Here is a 13,432-nt window from a genome sequence, read left to right as displayed (position 1 = left end):
AATGATGCTGCCCAGATATTTAAAGCTTTCTACATTTTCCAAAGCTTCTCCGTCAAGTGTAATTCGATTGGTATGTTTATAAGTACAAATAAGAATTTTGTTCATCCGATTCATTCGCTATTATACGTGTATGTAAACTATCAAGTAAAACTAAGAATAAGTAGTACAAGAATCTGTTTAGTTTTAGCCGCCCCCGACAAGTAGTTTGTTTGATATAGAAAGAAATGTACTTGACATACGAGGTTTTGTTTCAATCAGTTTTTTTTCTGTTTTTTTTATAGTATGTGTATTCGGTTTGTCAATGGATACAGAAACTGAAAATAAACATGCAACTGCGCTTGAAGCAATGAGAGATATACAAAAGTATTATGAAGATGCAGAATTTTAGCTTATTAATTGACTACTTATTATACATGTACAGTTGACAACTACATATCATTTTTCTCATATCATGATAATTGTGAAAGCTTTTTTCTGTCAAAATGTGGATAATGTAAATAAGAGCTATTACATTTTTTATTTCCACACTACGTATAAATTTGTTTCTTATCATTTCATCGGAAACATTTGAAGATAATACGTACTGAAAATGAACGAGAATAGAAAACAAAATGAGGAAATAGATTTTCTTCCGGTTTTTCGTATTCAACCGAATGTTATGTGGAGAATCTGTTTACTTTATTTAGTCATAGTATGTTGGTCAACATGAGAATATTTAGTCTACAGACTGACGACTGAAGTCTTCGATAATTTGTTCTAAACCATAAGAGTTTTAACCTTTATACTTCTTGATAAACTTAACATCTTTAAGAGCATGTGTGATTAGTTTCTTCTTCAAACCTCATTAGTTTGGTTATTGTTCCAGAATATTCGACTGACGTAATGGCCAGACTGAAGATTTATTTTGAACTAACATCAGGTAATGAACCGTTGGATTACCTGGAATATTGGTACCAAACTAGTATATAAAAAATTAAGTGTTTCCCAGTTGTCAATAGATATAAAAAATAATCGGTCTATAACAAAAATTATTCTAAAGCCGATCTAGTGTTCATAAACTACTCAAACTAACTCGTGGAAATTGATATCTTTTGAAACACAAGTTCTGTGTTTTCTATTTTCTGTAATGTTTTAATTTGTGTTAAGTTGATAAACATTGGAAATATTATAAATTTCTTTAAATCATATATTGTTGGGTAGCAGTTACATATGCTTAAATTCAGCCTTATAATGTACTTGGTTTTCGCCATGTGCGAGTCTTAGTGACGTTCGGGAAAACTGGTTGGTCAAAAACCATGTTTCTCTACAAAGCTGTAGATGTGTTTGGAGTCCTTGGTAAAAGTTTTTAACAACCAAGAAGACGCTGAAAATACCTCGGGCAACCAGTGCTACTCAGAATCTTACACGAGGGTTCTAGAACAAAAAAACTATATTCTTACTATCCTGGATGGATGGCTATCGAATTTACCATAAATTTCAGCACGTCTAACTGTAGGATCTGGAAGCTCTTGGTTACAAATAAATACCCTTGGTTCTGATACACACACTGACCTTCGAAGTAAAATTCTTCAATACCTCTCGCTATCTCTTTCTCGTTCACGTTCTAAGAGATGAGAAACTCGGGGACTAATAAATGTTTAGGAATTCATTGCAAATAATCAGACTGGTGAAACTTGTAATCATCGAAATAGAATGATGTCCTTATCCTCCAGAAATATTTATACTCATGAAGATAAAATTACAATTTCTATCACTATTGAAACCCAGTTTTAAAGTTTCTTTGCTAGAAAAGCCAATTTTTCCGACTCCCAAACAGTTAAATGATATTTGTACTCTATGGTTTGACTAAATGCAATCACTGGCACTTATCATAGATTACTGTGATTTATGCAATGAAGTGGATTGTGTTCTGTGGTTGTAACAAGAATAACTTTCGTAATAGCATATTTAGTATGTTGTTGCAACATTTCATTCCTTTTGTGTTATTATGAACATTTGCGTTTATATTTACTGAAAGCTAAAATATTATGTTTGTCTTTGTAAAATAAAGTTCTTTAAAATATTCTCAGTTTAACTGACATTCTTGTGGGGGGTGAACGATTTCCAGAGATCAGTGGTTCAGCACCTGTTAGACAACTGATGTTGACCTTGAAATAAACTAGGTTAAAGTATGTGATCAGACATCGACACAGTTTTGTTAACCGCTAATGCAGATTTCACACCTAAGCCGACTGCGATTTTCATCTTTACTTACGATCGTGTCGGTCTATAGAAAATATTAGGTTATATTATATTGGAGGCATTGTATCATTGTTGTTAGATGATCCTGAATCCAGTTGTCTATAAGCTATTAGACATCTTCTCATTGTTTCATATAAACATGGGCACTTATGTTTAATGTAAAACATGAAAAGCAAGAGATATTTCCTAAGGTAGTCAAGAGGGAAAACTAATAAAAATAAAATAACGAGTTGGAGAAATCTTATTTTGAATCTGTTAATCGACTTTATATTCTTTTGTATGTTCTAAATGAAGAAAAACAAGGGATCTTCTGGTTTTAAGTAAATATACCCTCTGTCTTGTCGTTTATCATTAATATTTAATCTGTTTATAGTATAAACGTCTTACAATTTGTCAGATAGTCAGATGTAACCTAGAATTTAGCACTTTTGTACATCAGTTTAAGTTGCCACATCACATCAGCACAGATAGATGTGAGAGTAGTACATGTATTACAGGTATTAGTAGTAATAAAGCAGATATGTGACAATGTGAACGAATTGAATACATTATTTAATAAATTAAAACATAAACATTTTTATCAGTTTAGCATATTCTCTCAATGTTCCTTTTCCAACTTTGTAGATACGTATAAACTTCAGTGTTATATTACTTTATAATCATTATTTAATTACCAAACCTTTGGCAGCTAAACGCATTTTTGGTTGCCTTTCAGTGTACAAAGTGAGTATAATCATAAAAAATATGCCTAATGCTAAAATAAACGGCATTATTATTTGAATAACTGGTGTTAGCTTTGATAAAATCCTTGCTAAAGAACTTTGTGGTAAAACATCTATATAAATTATACCTGACCAATCAGGATAAATATCTGAACCATTGGGAATCGAGTACGGATCACCATGTATGCATATTAAATTATGTAATTCTTTATGCTTTGTCTTCTTCACTGATATGGTTTCAGCTACAATAATATTATAAGCTGGATCAATTCTATATCGTCCACGTGTTTCACGTATTAATGTTGTAAAATTGACTTGTTTTAATGTAGTAATTAGATATCGTGATGGTGTTTTATGTTGAATGATAGTAGTGTAATTATATGCAGTTTTAATTAATTTCATTAGCTCATCAAAATTATCTGGTGCATATAACCAGGTTATTGGTTTTTCTATGAAACCCCTTATTGGACATGTGATTATGAGGGGTTCACCTTCATTTACTTGTATTGTGATTCGTTTAGGAAAACGTGACAGTTTATTGGAAGATGATTTTAACGACGTAGTAATATTGCTAAAATAAGCCAAAATATATGCATAGAATAACATAATTTTTGCTGTGTAAAGTAGATATTGTAAATGATATGAATTGATTATTGAATCGTTCTAAATTGTGACACAATCATTCACCCTATACTAAGTTTTAGTTGAATGTCTACTAGAAAACTTAAAGCAAATATTTCATAGTAGTACCTAATAAATGAAGCATACCATGAAGCTAGTTAGTGTGTAGCGAACAGAATCGATGAGAACATACTTCACTCCGTAAACTAAATCAACAAGAAGAATGTCTTTTTATCAATGTCTATTGAATGTTATGTGTAACCTGACAAAAGGAAATAATGAATAGGATTTGGGTATGGGTAAGGTATCATAGCTAAAAATGTTCTACCGCTTTCCTAAATAATAATAATAATATTCCAATTGTGGTGTGTACAATTATAATGTGAATGTTTCATCGGGATAAGCAGGTTTTCATTCATTCGAACTGAGAATTTGCAAAACGTGGATTTAAGGTAATTAGAAAATTTAAAATTTTCAAAACATCAGTTTTGGTTAGTGATATGACGGAATGAAAAGTCGAAATTAGATTATGATTTTTGTTCAATATCACTTTGGTTTTTAATTCAGTGTGATAATTACTCAATGTAGTGTTTGTTTCTGTTTACCAGTATGATATTTCAGTCTGTATAACTTACGTTATTCTTGAATTGAGTTAGCATGAACTATACTTAGCATGTGATTTGTTATAACTGTGATTATTATTATCAGAAGGGGTTTTGTGGAGATTTAGTATTTTCATAGTTGAAAGCGTGAGTCAATTGAAGCCAGACCACCAGGAAAAACCTGGAAGCACTGGAGGACCGTTTCGTCCTATTCTGGGACTCCTCAGCAGTGCGCATCCACGACCTCGCCTCGCGAGATTCGAACCCAGGACCTACCAGTCTCGCGCCAGAGCACTTAACCGACACATCACTGAGTCGGCATCCGATGGTATTCATGTCTAACTCCAATCAATCCACGAGGTTGAGCAACCGTTCGCCAATTGTCTTCAGTGAGTTGATATCTCACAACAGACGTGGTTTTGAGCTCCACTGGTCACTGCTTCTCACTAGAACTCCTGAATTTACCTCTCAAACTCAGTCCAGGTTTTCCCTGGTGGTCTAGCTTCAATTGACTCACGCTTTTAACTATGAAAATAACTGTGATTATTTTTCAAACATGTGATTTTATTCTAATTATTAATCAAAATAGGTGTACGAATCAATGTATAAATGATTGTATTTTCAACTAGGGACGTCGTCGTCATCGTCGTGTTTCAGGGTTCATAAGTCTTCACTTATACCAGTCTTGTATTCCTACTTTCGCGTTATGGCAATTGCAGGGGTTCCTCACTTTATAAGTATGAATGATAAGCGATTCCGACATAATATTCAGCGGCGACCAGATATAACAAGTAGTGTTCAATCAGGTGGTCATCTTAAACCGTCCAGTGTTAGGAGCGACCCTATACATACATCGAAAAGTGATTACGATGTAAACAAATAACGCTAGTTTATTCCCTTACTCCCATTATAAGCTCTTTAGTAGATACCTGATTACATTTATCCAATCATTAAGTCGCTTGCCTGTAAATATGGGAACGAGTCCCGATAAAATACGAAAAACACTTGGATCATGTATTTATAACAAAATTTTAAATTCCAAATGCACTCAGTTTATTTACGGGAGTATAAACTGGAAACATTTTCCATATTTTGATGATTTAACTAGTACTTCCTAGACTTTACAAAGTATATGGTTATAATATTGCTTACAGAAATATCATCATTCATAGGGTCTCAACTTAGACGCTAATGGTATTAAAAGACAGGATACTGATGTACTGTAGTATTGCTCAGAGATATTTGCAATACACCGTCCATAGTTCGAGTTTCACAGACGAAAGTAGTTGCCTTCTTAATAGAATTTGTTTAAACTTAAACGAATGATAAGTGTAGGACATTAAGTGAAAAATCATATTTGTAAAAATCTGAACTCACATAAAAATGTCGAACACAACTTTGGAGTTATTTTAACATCAGTCACCGAGATTTTTAAAAGCATAATTTTAATATTTGATTTTTAAATTTCATATTCCTCATACCATTCACAAGTACTTTTAACGGAGTCCTATTTCTTGACCTGAATGGTTTAATTGAAAAGCGCTCATTGTCTTTTTGTCCAAGATCATCATGATTTTATTAAAAAGGAATAAGGAAAGTTTCACGAATTAATCATTCAACTTAGAGGACGTAACTCCATCAAAATTATCCACTTTAGCTACTAACCTTTCTCTGCCATTTTGTCACTATTCCTTCCTTATTCTACAATGTTTTATTGGATATTTCTTGTCCTATTTAATTTTCATCCCAATTTTATTGTATTAATGGTCGCGCTATTAGCCTTACTGCTCGTATTTAGGTCGGAATTTGAATTCTAGATGTTTTACAAGTTTCGTTGAAGATTTCATTTTCATCTTAGTCTTCATGCAATCGCGAATTAAGGTTGTTATAATAATGAGCATATTCTTAGTTATACCAATATTATAAATACTTCTGTTTTGTTTCTGATCCATTTAACATTAGTGTATCAAACCTATTCTATAAATACCTCTCAAGTTGTATTTTAAAAATTGTTGCAACTTTTTAACTGAGTACTGTGCAAATGTGGGATTTAATTTTACTTAATACTTCAGTTTAACTTTAGAAACCTTGCAGATTATAATTGAGACTTTAAATAAACTTTTGTAAAATACATAACCAACTCTGTATGAAATCAGTCACATATTTCAAGTCTTATTTAAATTTGAAGAGCACTTACCTAAAACTTGGACATTCGTTTATACATGACCTTATCATTAGTTCACTCGGTCTCAATTTAATTTCTTTTGGTCCGTATTTTAACATCGAATTCCTAATTAAGTGAGAACGGCAAGGCAAACCAGGTCCACTGAACAATTTTAAAACTTCTTCAGTTTCAACAGCTAACATATGTGGTCTGATTGAGTAGAATATATCAATGGGTGTGACATGACAAATACCTATTCTTATTTGCATGCCACTTTTTACTATCTCTCGAGTAAATGAAAAGTCTTCTTTTGGGGTGCATGGCATACACTCTGACCATGAATTCCAGTATGTATATAGTTTCAAGTTATTGTTGATCAAATATTGTGCAGCTAAGGATTTTAAGTTATCATCATCACTGGTTGTATTTCCTGAAATTAGTTCTGGTTTTCTTTGGATAATTTTCAGCTGTGAAAACAGATTTCGGAATGGTTCGTCTCCAGGTTTTAAAACTGTTACAGACCATGCTCTAATTACTTCTCCTTTAAAAATACATCTGTAGATTCCTGTGTGCTCAGTATTTGCACATTTTATGCGGAGAATATTCCCACTAAGATGAGTACTTGTTGTACTTGTTTTTATCACAAATGTTGGTTGACCAGGTTTAGTAACCGTGAAATACAATGCTGACAAATTTCGTGCTTTTAAGTCAGCTTCTGGAGTAACTTCTGCTTTCAAGTGACCAACATCATAAAGCAAAGGGAGAGCACTTGAAAGCAAAGAGATGTTTTGCCAAATTCTCTTACGTAACCTGGAAAAATAAGCAATTTTATGACAGTCATCTATATCATTTTGAACATATGTAGATTAAATGAAACATGAATGTAGTGAAACACTAGATAGGTTTGAACTATGTTGTGGAATTATTAGTTCCTATTAGTTACAACACACAGTACCTTTCTAACAATGATAAAATGAAGTTTTAGAATGTTTAAAACTTATGTATTGTCATTCAGCATGACACCAGTATGCTACTTTGCCGCACAAAGTAGTTTGTTTATGAAATACGAAATTTAAAGATGAATTTATCAATGTAAAAAAGTCACAAATAGTTAGTAGTTGTGCGTGCTACATTCTTATTATTTTCTAGTAACTTGTTCATTCATTGATATACGGAAAGGCACACAACAGTAACAGAAAGCTATAAATGCATCATATCGTTGCTAGGGCTCACAAAATATAAAATTATGCTCAAATATTGACGATACGATCTTGGCCAACTTCTAGTACCGTAACTTGAAATTATTGCTGGGAAAAAGTGATGCACAAATACATATGAATATCAACAAAACACTGGTATCTACACTGACTCATAAACCTTTACTGCAAGAAATTTTACCACGGTTATGTTTGGATTGAACTTTTTTTCAAATCGCACATTACTATAATGATTTAGCCATCTACTTTATAAATATTCTGAGGTATATTATCGCAGGAAGCAAAAAAATTATCTCAGTCAGTTTTATGGATGGACCAATGTTGACACTCTTTGGATTGCTATCCTACCTTCATCCATCCCATTATCATTTCAAAACGTAATCACGAGACCTCGTTAGGTTCTTTACCAATAAAACTTGAATTTCGAGTATATATATATATATATATATATATATATATATATATATATATATGGCAATACTTACTTACTTACGACTGCTACTTCCAGTGGAGTAAGGGCCGCCGACAACCATTCTACAACCCACTCTGTCCACAGCCTTCCTTTCTAGTTCTATCCAATTCGTGTTCATTCTTCTCATTGTATGTCTGCATTTCTCGGAGTAATGTGTTCTTTGGTCTTCCTCTTCTCTTTTGGCCCTCAGGATTCCATGTGAGTGCTTGACTTGTAACCCAGTTGGGTGACTTCCTCAATATGTGCCCTATCCACTTCTAGCGCTTCTTCTTGATTTCTTCCTCCTCTGAAATCTGGTTTGTTCTCTACCACAGTAGGTTGTTGCAAATATTGTCTGGCCAACGGATCCCAAGTATCTTGTGTAGACAACTGTTAATAAACACTTATATCTTCTGGATAATGGCTTTCATAGTTCTCCAAGTTTCCGCGCCATACAGTAGAACTGTCTTGACATTTGTATTGAAAATTCTGATCTTTTTGTTGGTTGGCAACTGTTTTGAATTCCGGATGTTCTTCAATTGCAGATATGCTGCTCTTGCTTTGCCGATCCTTGCCTTCACATCCGCATCAGGTCCACCGTGTTCATCAATGATGCTCCCCAGACATGAAAAGGGTTTCACATCCTCCAAAGCTTCTCCATCAAGCGTGATTCGACTGGTGCATGCTTCATTGTATAGGAGAGTCTTGTTTTTTCCTTTGTGTATATTGAGACCTACTGCTGCTGAGACGGCTGCCGCTACACTAGTTGTCTTCTCCTGTATTTGTTGTTGCGTGTGTGGTAGAAGAGTCAGATCATCTGCGAAATCTAAATCGTCAAGCTGCATCCTACCTGTCCATTGTATCCCGTGCTTTCCTCCAGATGTTGACGTCTTCATGATCCAGTCGATCACAAGGAGAAAGAGAAAGGGTGAGAGTAAGCAACCTTGCCTAACACCGGTCTTTACCCCTAGTGAGTCGGTGAGTTGTCTTCCATGGACGATTTGGCAGTTTAATCCATCATAGGAATTCCGTATGATATTGACTATCTTCTCAGGCACTCCGTAGTGTCGAAGAAGCCTCCATTGTGTGGTCCCGTCCACTCTATCAAACGCTTTCTCGTAGTCAATGAAGTTGATGTAGAGTGATGAATTCCATTCAATTGATTGTTCCACAATGATCCGTAGATTTGCGATTTGGTCTGTACACGATCGATCCTTACGGAATCCAGCCAGTTGGGCGTCTACGGAGTCCTTCATTCTGTTTAAGAACATCATTTTGAAGACTTCCTGATATTGAGAGGAGAGTGATGCCCCTGTATTTATCACACTTGTTGAGATCTCCTTTCTTTGGTAATTTTGATCAGAAGTCCTTCTTTCCACTCTGTTGGTACTTGTTCTTCATCCCAAATCCTACTGAAGAGAATGTGTAGTATCTTTGCAGTTGCTGCTACATCTACTTTCAGTGCCCCTGCTGGAATATTGTCTAGTCCTGCTGCTTTGCCGCTCTTGATTTTTTTGATAGCCATTCTGATCTCTTCAATAGTTGGTGGGCCGAAATCGATTGAGAGGTCCGTGGGTGCTACTTTGATGTTGGGTGGGTTCAGTGGAGCTGCTCAATTCAAGAGTTCTTTGAAGTGTTCTACTCACCTGTTCCGTTGTTCTTCAATGTTGGTTATTACCCTGCCTTCCTTGCTTTCCACAGGTCTTTCTGGTTTACAGTAGTTTTCAGCGAGTATCTTTGTTGTATCATATAATTGTCTCATATTTCCTTCTCTTGCATCCTTTCCTGCCATCATTACTAGGCCTTCCACATATTTATGTTTGTCAGCTCTGATGCTCCCTTTCACTTGCTTGTTTACTTCTGTGTGTTAAGCTTGTGCCTTGGCTTTCTCTGTTCTTGTTCAGCTGGTATTGATTTCTGCCTTCTTGTTCCTCCTTTCTTCAATCATATCCAGTGTATCAACAATGATCCATTCCTTGTGGTAGTGATTTTTGTGGCCCAGAACCTCCTGACCTGTTGAAGTGATTGCCTTTTTTAATCCCTTTCCAGTTGCTCCCCATAGGTTTGCAAATCTCTCACCATTTTCGTTCCTTCCTCCCAGTCCATGTCGTTCCATGATGTCTCCATATCTGGTGTTGTCCATTCCAACTATGGCATTTAAATCTCCCATAAGAATGTTCAGGTCCTTTGTTGGGCGCTTCTCGTCGATTGACTGCAGCCTATCATAGAATTGATCTTTAGCGTCCTCATTGTAATCGTTGGTAGGCGCATAGCATTGGACGACGTTCATTATAATGCCCTCTCTTTTTGTTTTGAAGGAGGCTCTGATGACCCCTGGTCCATGAGATTCCCATCCTATAAGTGCATTTTGTGCTTGTTTGGACAGCATTGGTGCAACGCCTTATGTGTGTGAATCATTTTCTTCTTCATGGACGGAGTATAACACAAGCTCCTCAGAAGCTAGTCTTTGTTGTCCAATATGCATCCAATGTACTTCACTGATTCCAAGCACCTCCAGGTTGTGTCTTCTCATTTCTGCAGCAATTTAGAAGACTCTACCGATATCTCACGTTGTACGGATATTCCATGTACCTAGATAATTGGTTGCTCTGGTTGTCAAAAGGGGCATCAGCCTCGTGACTTCCAAAAGAACTCGACTTTCACCATGAAGACCTTCTAACTCCCAGAACAGAGTTTAAATGGTTTGAATAATTTTTTTCTCGTTAGCATTTTTAACGAGTTGGTTTTCTATGGGATGGGGTCGCTAACCCCAAGCCCAACTCTTCTTCTTTATCCAGGCTTCGAACCGGCAGTGTAACTGGGGGGCTCCTGGCGGAGTTATATGTAACAGTGTGGTTTCAAAAATAGTGTATCGTTCCTTATCCAGAATGATAGCCAATAACAAAACTTCATTAAATCAGTATGATGTCTTTATGAACTAGTGATTTCTTTGTACTTGATGACTGCTTGGTTTTGAACTCCAAATACAATACGTTCGTTCGTGTTCATCTAATACTTCTAGGTTAAGTTGAGTTATTTCTGAGATTCCTAGTTTGTACCATAATTTAAATACTAATTATCACAATCAGTCATACATTCCAAGCTTTTAAGGCTAACGGATACCTACAGGTTTTCTAAAACAGTGTCACAGAGAATCAGGTAAGGTCTTCACATTCTTAAGCAACAAAAAAAGGAACTTAACAAATAAGGCGAAAGATCATATTTGGTATATTTTTATTCTGAGGCGGAATGATAGGCCGGTCTAGTTGGTTCATTAATCCAATCACAGTAACATGGTTTCAAAAATGTATATGTGCACTTCATGTGATACTGTTTGATCATAGTGCAAATATTCTAAGCTAATTTCTAATTTGTGTCTATTTCACCCATTGTGAATAAGTGTAAATAACGAGTTATTGAAAATGGTATTGAATCTGAAACTTTTAATTAATTCAAGTTTACACCACCTTTAATTATCGTATTTTATAAAAGACATATCTAGATTGTGAGAAGTTCAATTCTCACAGCAAAGCGATAAATGGAGTTACTGTCTGTACTTTTCTTTTACCTAACTTTGTTTCCAAATGCAAGTACAACCGGCGCCTCGTTTCCAGCAATGAAACAAGCGAGTAATAGAAATGTTCGGGAGATAGTTCTGAGTTGCTCATTGTGTGTTGTGACCACTCTCCGAATGGCTAAGTTAATGCTGTACAAAACTGGTGTCTCACCACAAGTTCCCAGTTGTTAATTAATTTTTATAATACTTCACATTTTCATTGAGGTCGGCTAACGGTCAGATTGGTATGGATTACACAGAACCCGTACCAGCTTTGAACACGCTATCTCCAACCTGTACAACAGTCAAGTTTCACAGGCACTGTGACAGTACTTCCTTGCAAAGGAAAGCTTAGTAACTCATCTGAAACCATGCTCGGTCAACTCCTAGTCTTGATTAGCAGACTGCTTCAATTTAATATTTAACCTATTTCTATTTGTTGCTCACTCCTTCCATCATTAGATGCATGCATATTTTATGTGGTTGGCTAGTCGCTGTGTCACATTTCCTCTCACTTTACTCTGTTACAAGCTCTCTCACACACGCTTCTATATCCTCTCCCACAGCACACAATTTACCTCTGGGTGAAACATAAGCTTACCAAAGGCTAGGCGTTACATCATATACGTTCTTTACCGACATCCTTGAAGTTTGATTGATTCGCTAGTGTAGCTGTAAATAAACCCCCCAAAATCAATAGCTTTGTAAGTGTTCGACATCGGATGCTGACCACATTAGTTTTAGTGGACTCATTCAGCTGAAGGCACTCGGTCATGCATCTGTACCAGATCACGTTTCAGAACGGCGTGGGAAACATCTACGATCATTCGCCAGATTAGATCAGTCACTTCTCGATATATTGATAACCCATCAAATATATCTTCCAACCTCCTCGCTTCTGACTTTTGATTTTACTGGGTGGACGCGATTCTACTATAGAAGGTGTTACTGGTAAAGTGTTGTCAAACTACAATACTGGTGGTATCTTCACTAGGTTTATACGGAATACCAATTCACATATTTTTACAAACTAAAAACAAGTACTGTAAACAAAAATAACTGCCAAATTTGTGATTGTTGTAAAAAGCATGAAATTAAGAGTACATACCTTAGACGAATATGTTCCAGTGAGGTAGGATACGGTGCTACAGATAAATTAATATCACTGGCACCAAGACCTTGACCACCAGTTGTTTCCGGCCTCTGAATGAACAGATCATTTTTGGCAGAGCCATGCTCCCAAGTTTCTTTATCTTTAAAGTATTCGGAACACACATTGCAACTTAACACAAGTCCATCGCCTTCTGAAAGCAAATAGCTTTCGTAAACAGTTTGGTGGAATAAGCTTGAGCAATTAAAATGAATGTCAGAACTTTTGTAAAGTATAGCATGAATGCGCGGTTGAGCGAAAATTGACAAAACCAAGATGGTGTTAATCGTTAACAAAAAATCACGAAATAACATCCTACACAGCTGCAACGCACATTAACATATGACAGCTTTTGGATTGTTGTTATCGTTTCAGGTTTCAATCTTCAGTTCCGATGTAGTAGAATAAACAAATAGAACGCTTCTGGCCAACTGGACTTAAGACGTTGGAAAAATTCATTTTAAAATTTCTGCATGAGAGCGAATTTAATTCTGCCATTAATTGCTACACAATTGTATTATAATAAAATAGAAGCTCAAAAGGTGACGACATAGCGATAAGTATGGAAAGCTAGATGTACTATTATGGGGATAATTAACGTAGACTTATTTTGCTGCCAGTTTTTGTCATTATTTGCATTATTTCGTTAATTCTCATAATGCATACGATTGTCATCATTGGTTGTAAAACTGTTGTCAAAAAAATAAT

At 35.5% G+C, this 13,432-nt stretch overlaps 2 protein-coding genes across 2 annotated transcripts in view; one reads left to right on the top strand and one right to left on the bottom strand.

Moving 5' to 3' along the window:
* Smp_149560 (hypothetical protein) overlaps window positions 1-388 on the top strand; it is a gene marked incomplete at both ends in the record, with an annotated part of 7,128 nt that extends 6,740 nt beyond the window's left edge. The window contains one exon of the mRNA XM_018790530.1: window positions 282-388. Within this exon, the coding sequence (XP_018646163.1) occupies window positions 282-388 (107 nt within the window). The remainder of the gene's footprint in view (window positions 1-281) is intronic.
* Window positions 389-2,903: 2,515 nt separating this feature from the next.
* On the bottom strand, window positions 2,904-13,038 carry Smp_051290 (hypothetical protein; the record flags this gene model as incomplete). Its single annotated transcript, XM_018790529.1, has 3 exons — window positions 2,904-3,534; window positions 6,384-7,160; window positions 12,683-13,038. 3 exons carry the CDS (start codon window positions 13,036-13,038, stop codon window positions 2,904-2,906), a joined length of 1,764 nt encoding a protein of 587 aa, XP_018646162.1.
* Window positions 13,039-13,432: the final 394 nt, after the last annotated feature.

Source organism: Schistosoma mansoni, assembly GCF_000237925.1.
Source record: "Schistosoma mansoni, WGS project CABG00000000 data, supercontig 0062, strain Puerto Rico, whole genome shotgun sequence".
NCBI lineage: Eukaryota > Metazoa > Platyhelminthes > Trematoda > Strigeidida > Schistosomatidae > Schistosoma > Schistosoma mansoni.
Note: the sequence above shows the minus strand (reverse complement) of the source record. Positions and strands in the feature narration are given on the sequence as shown.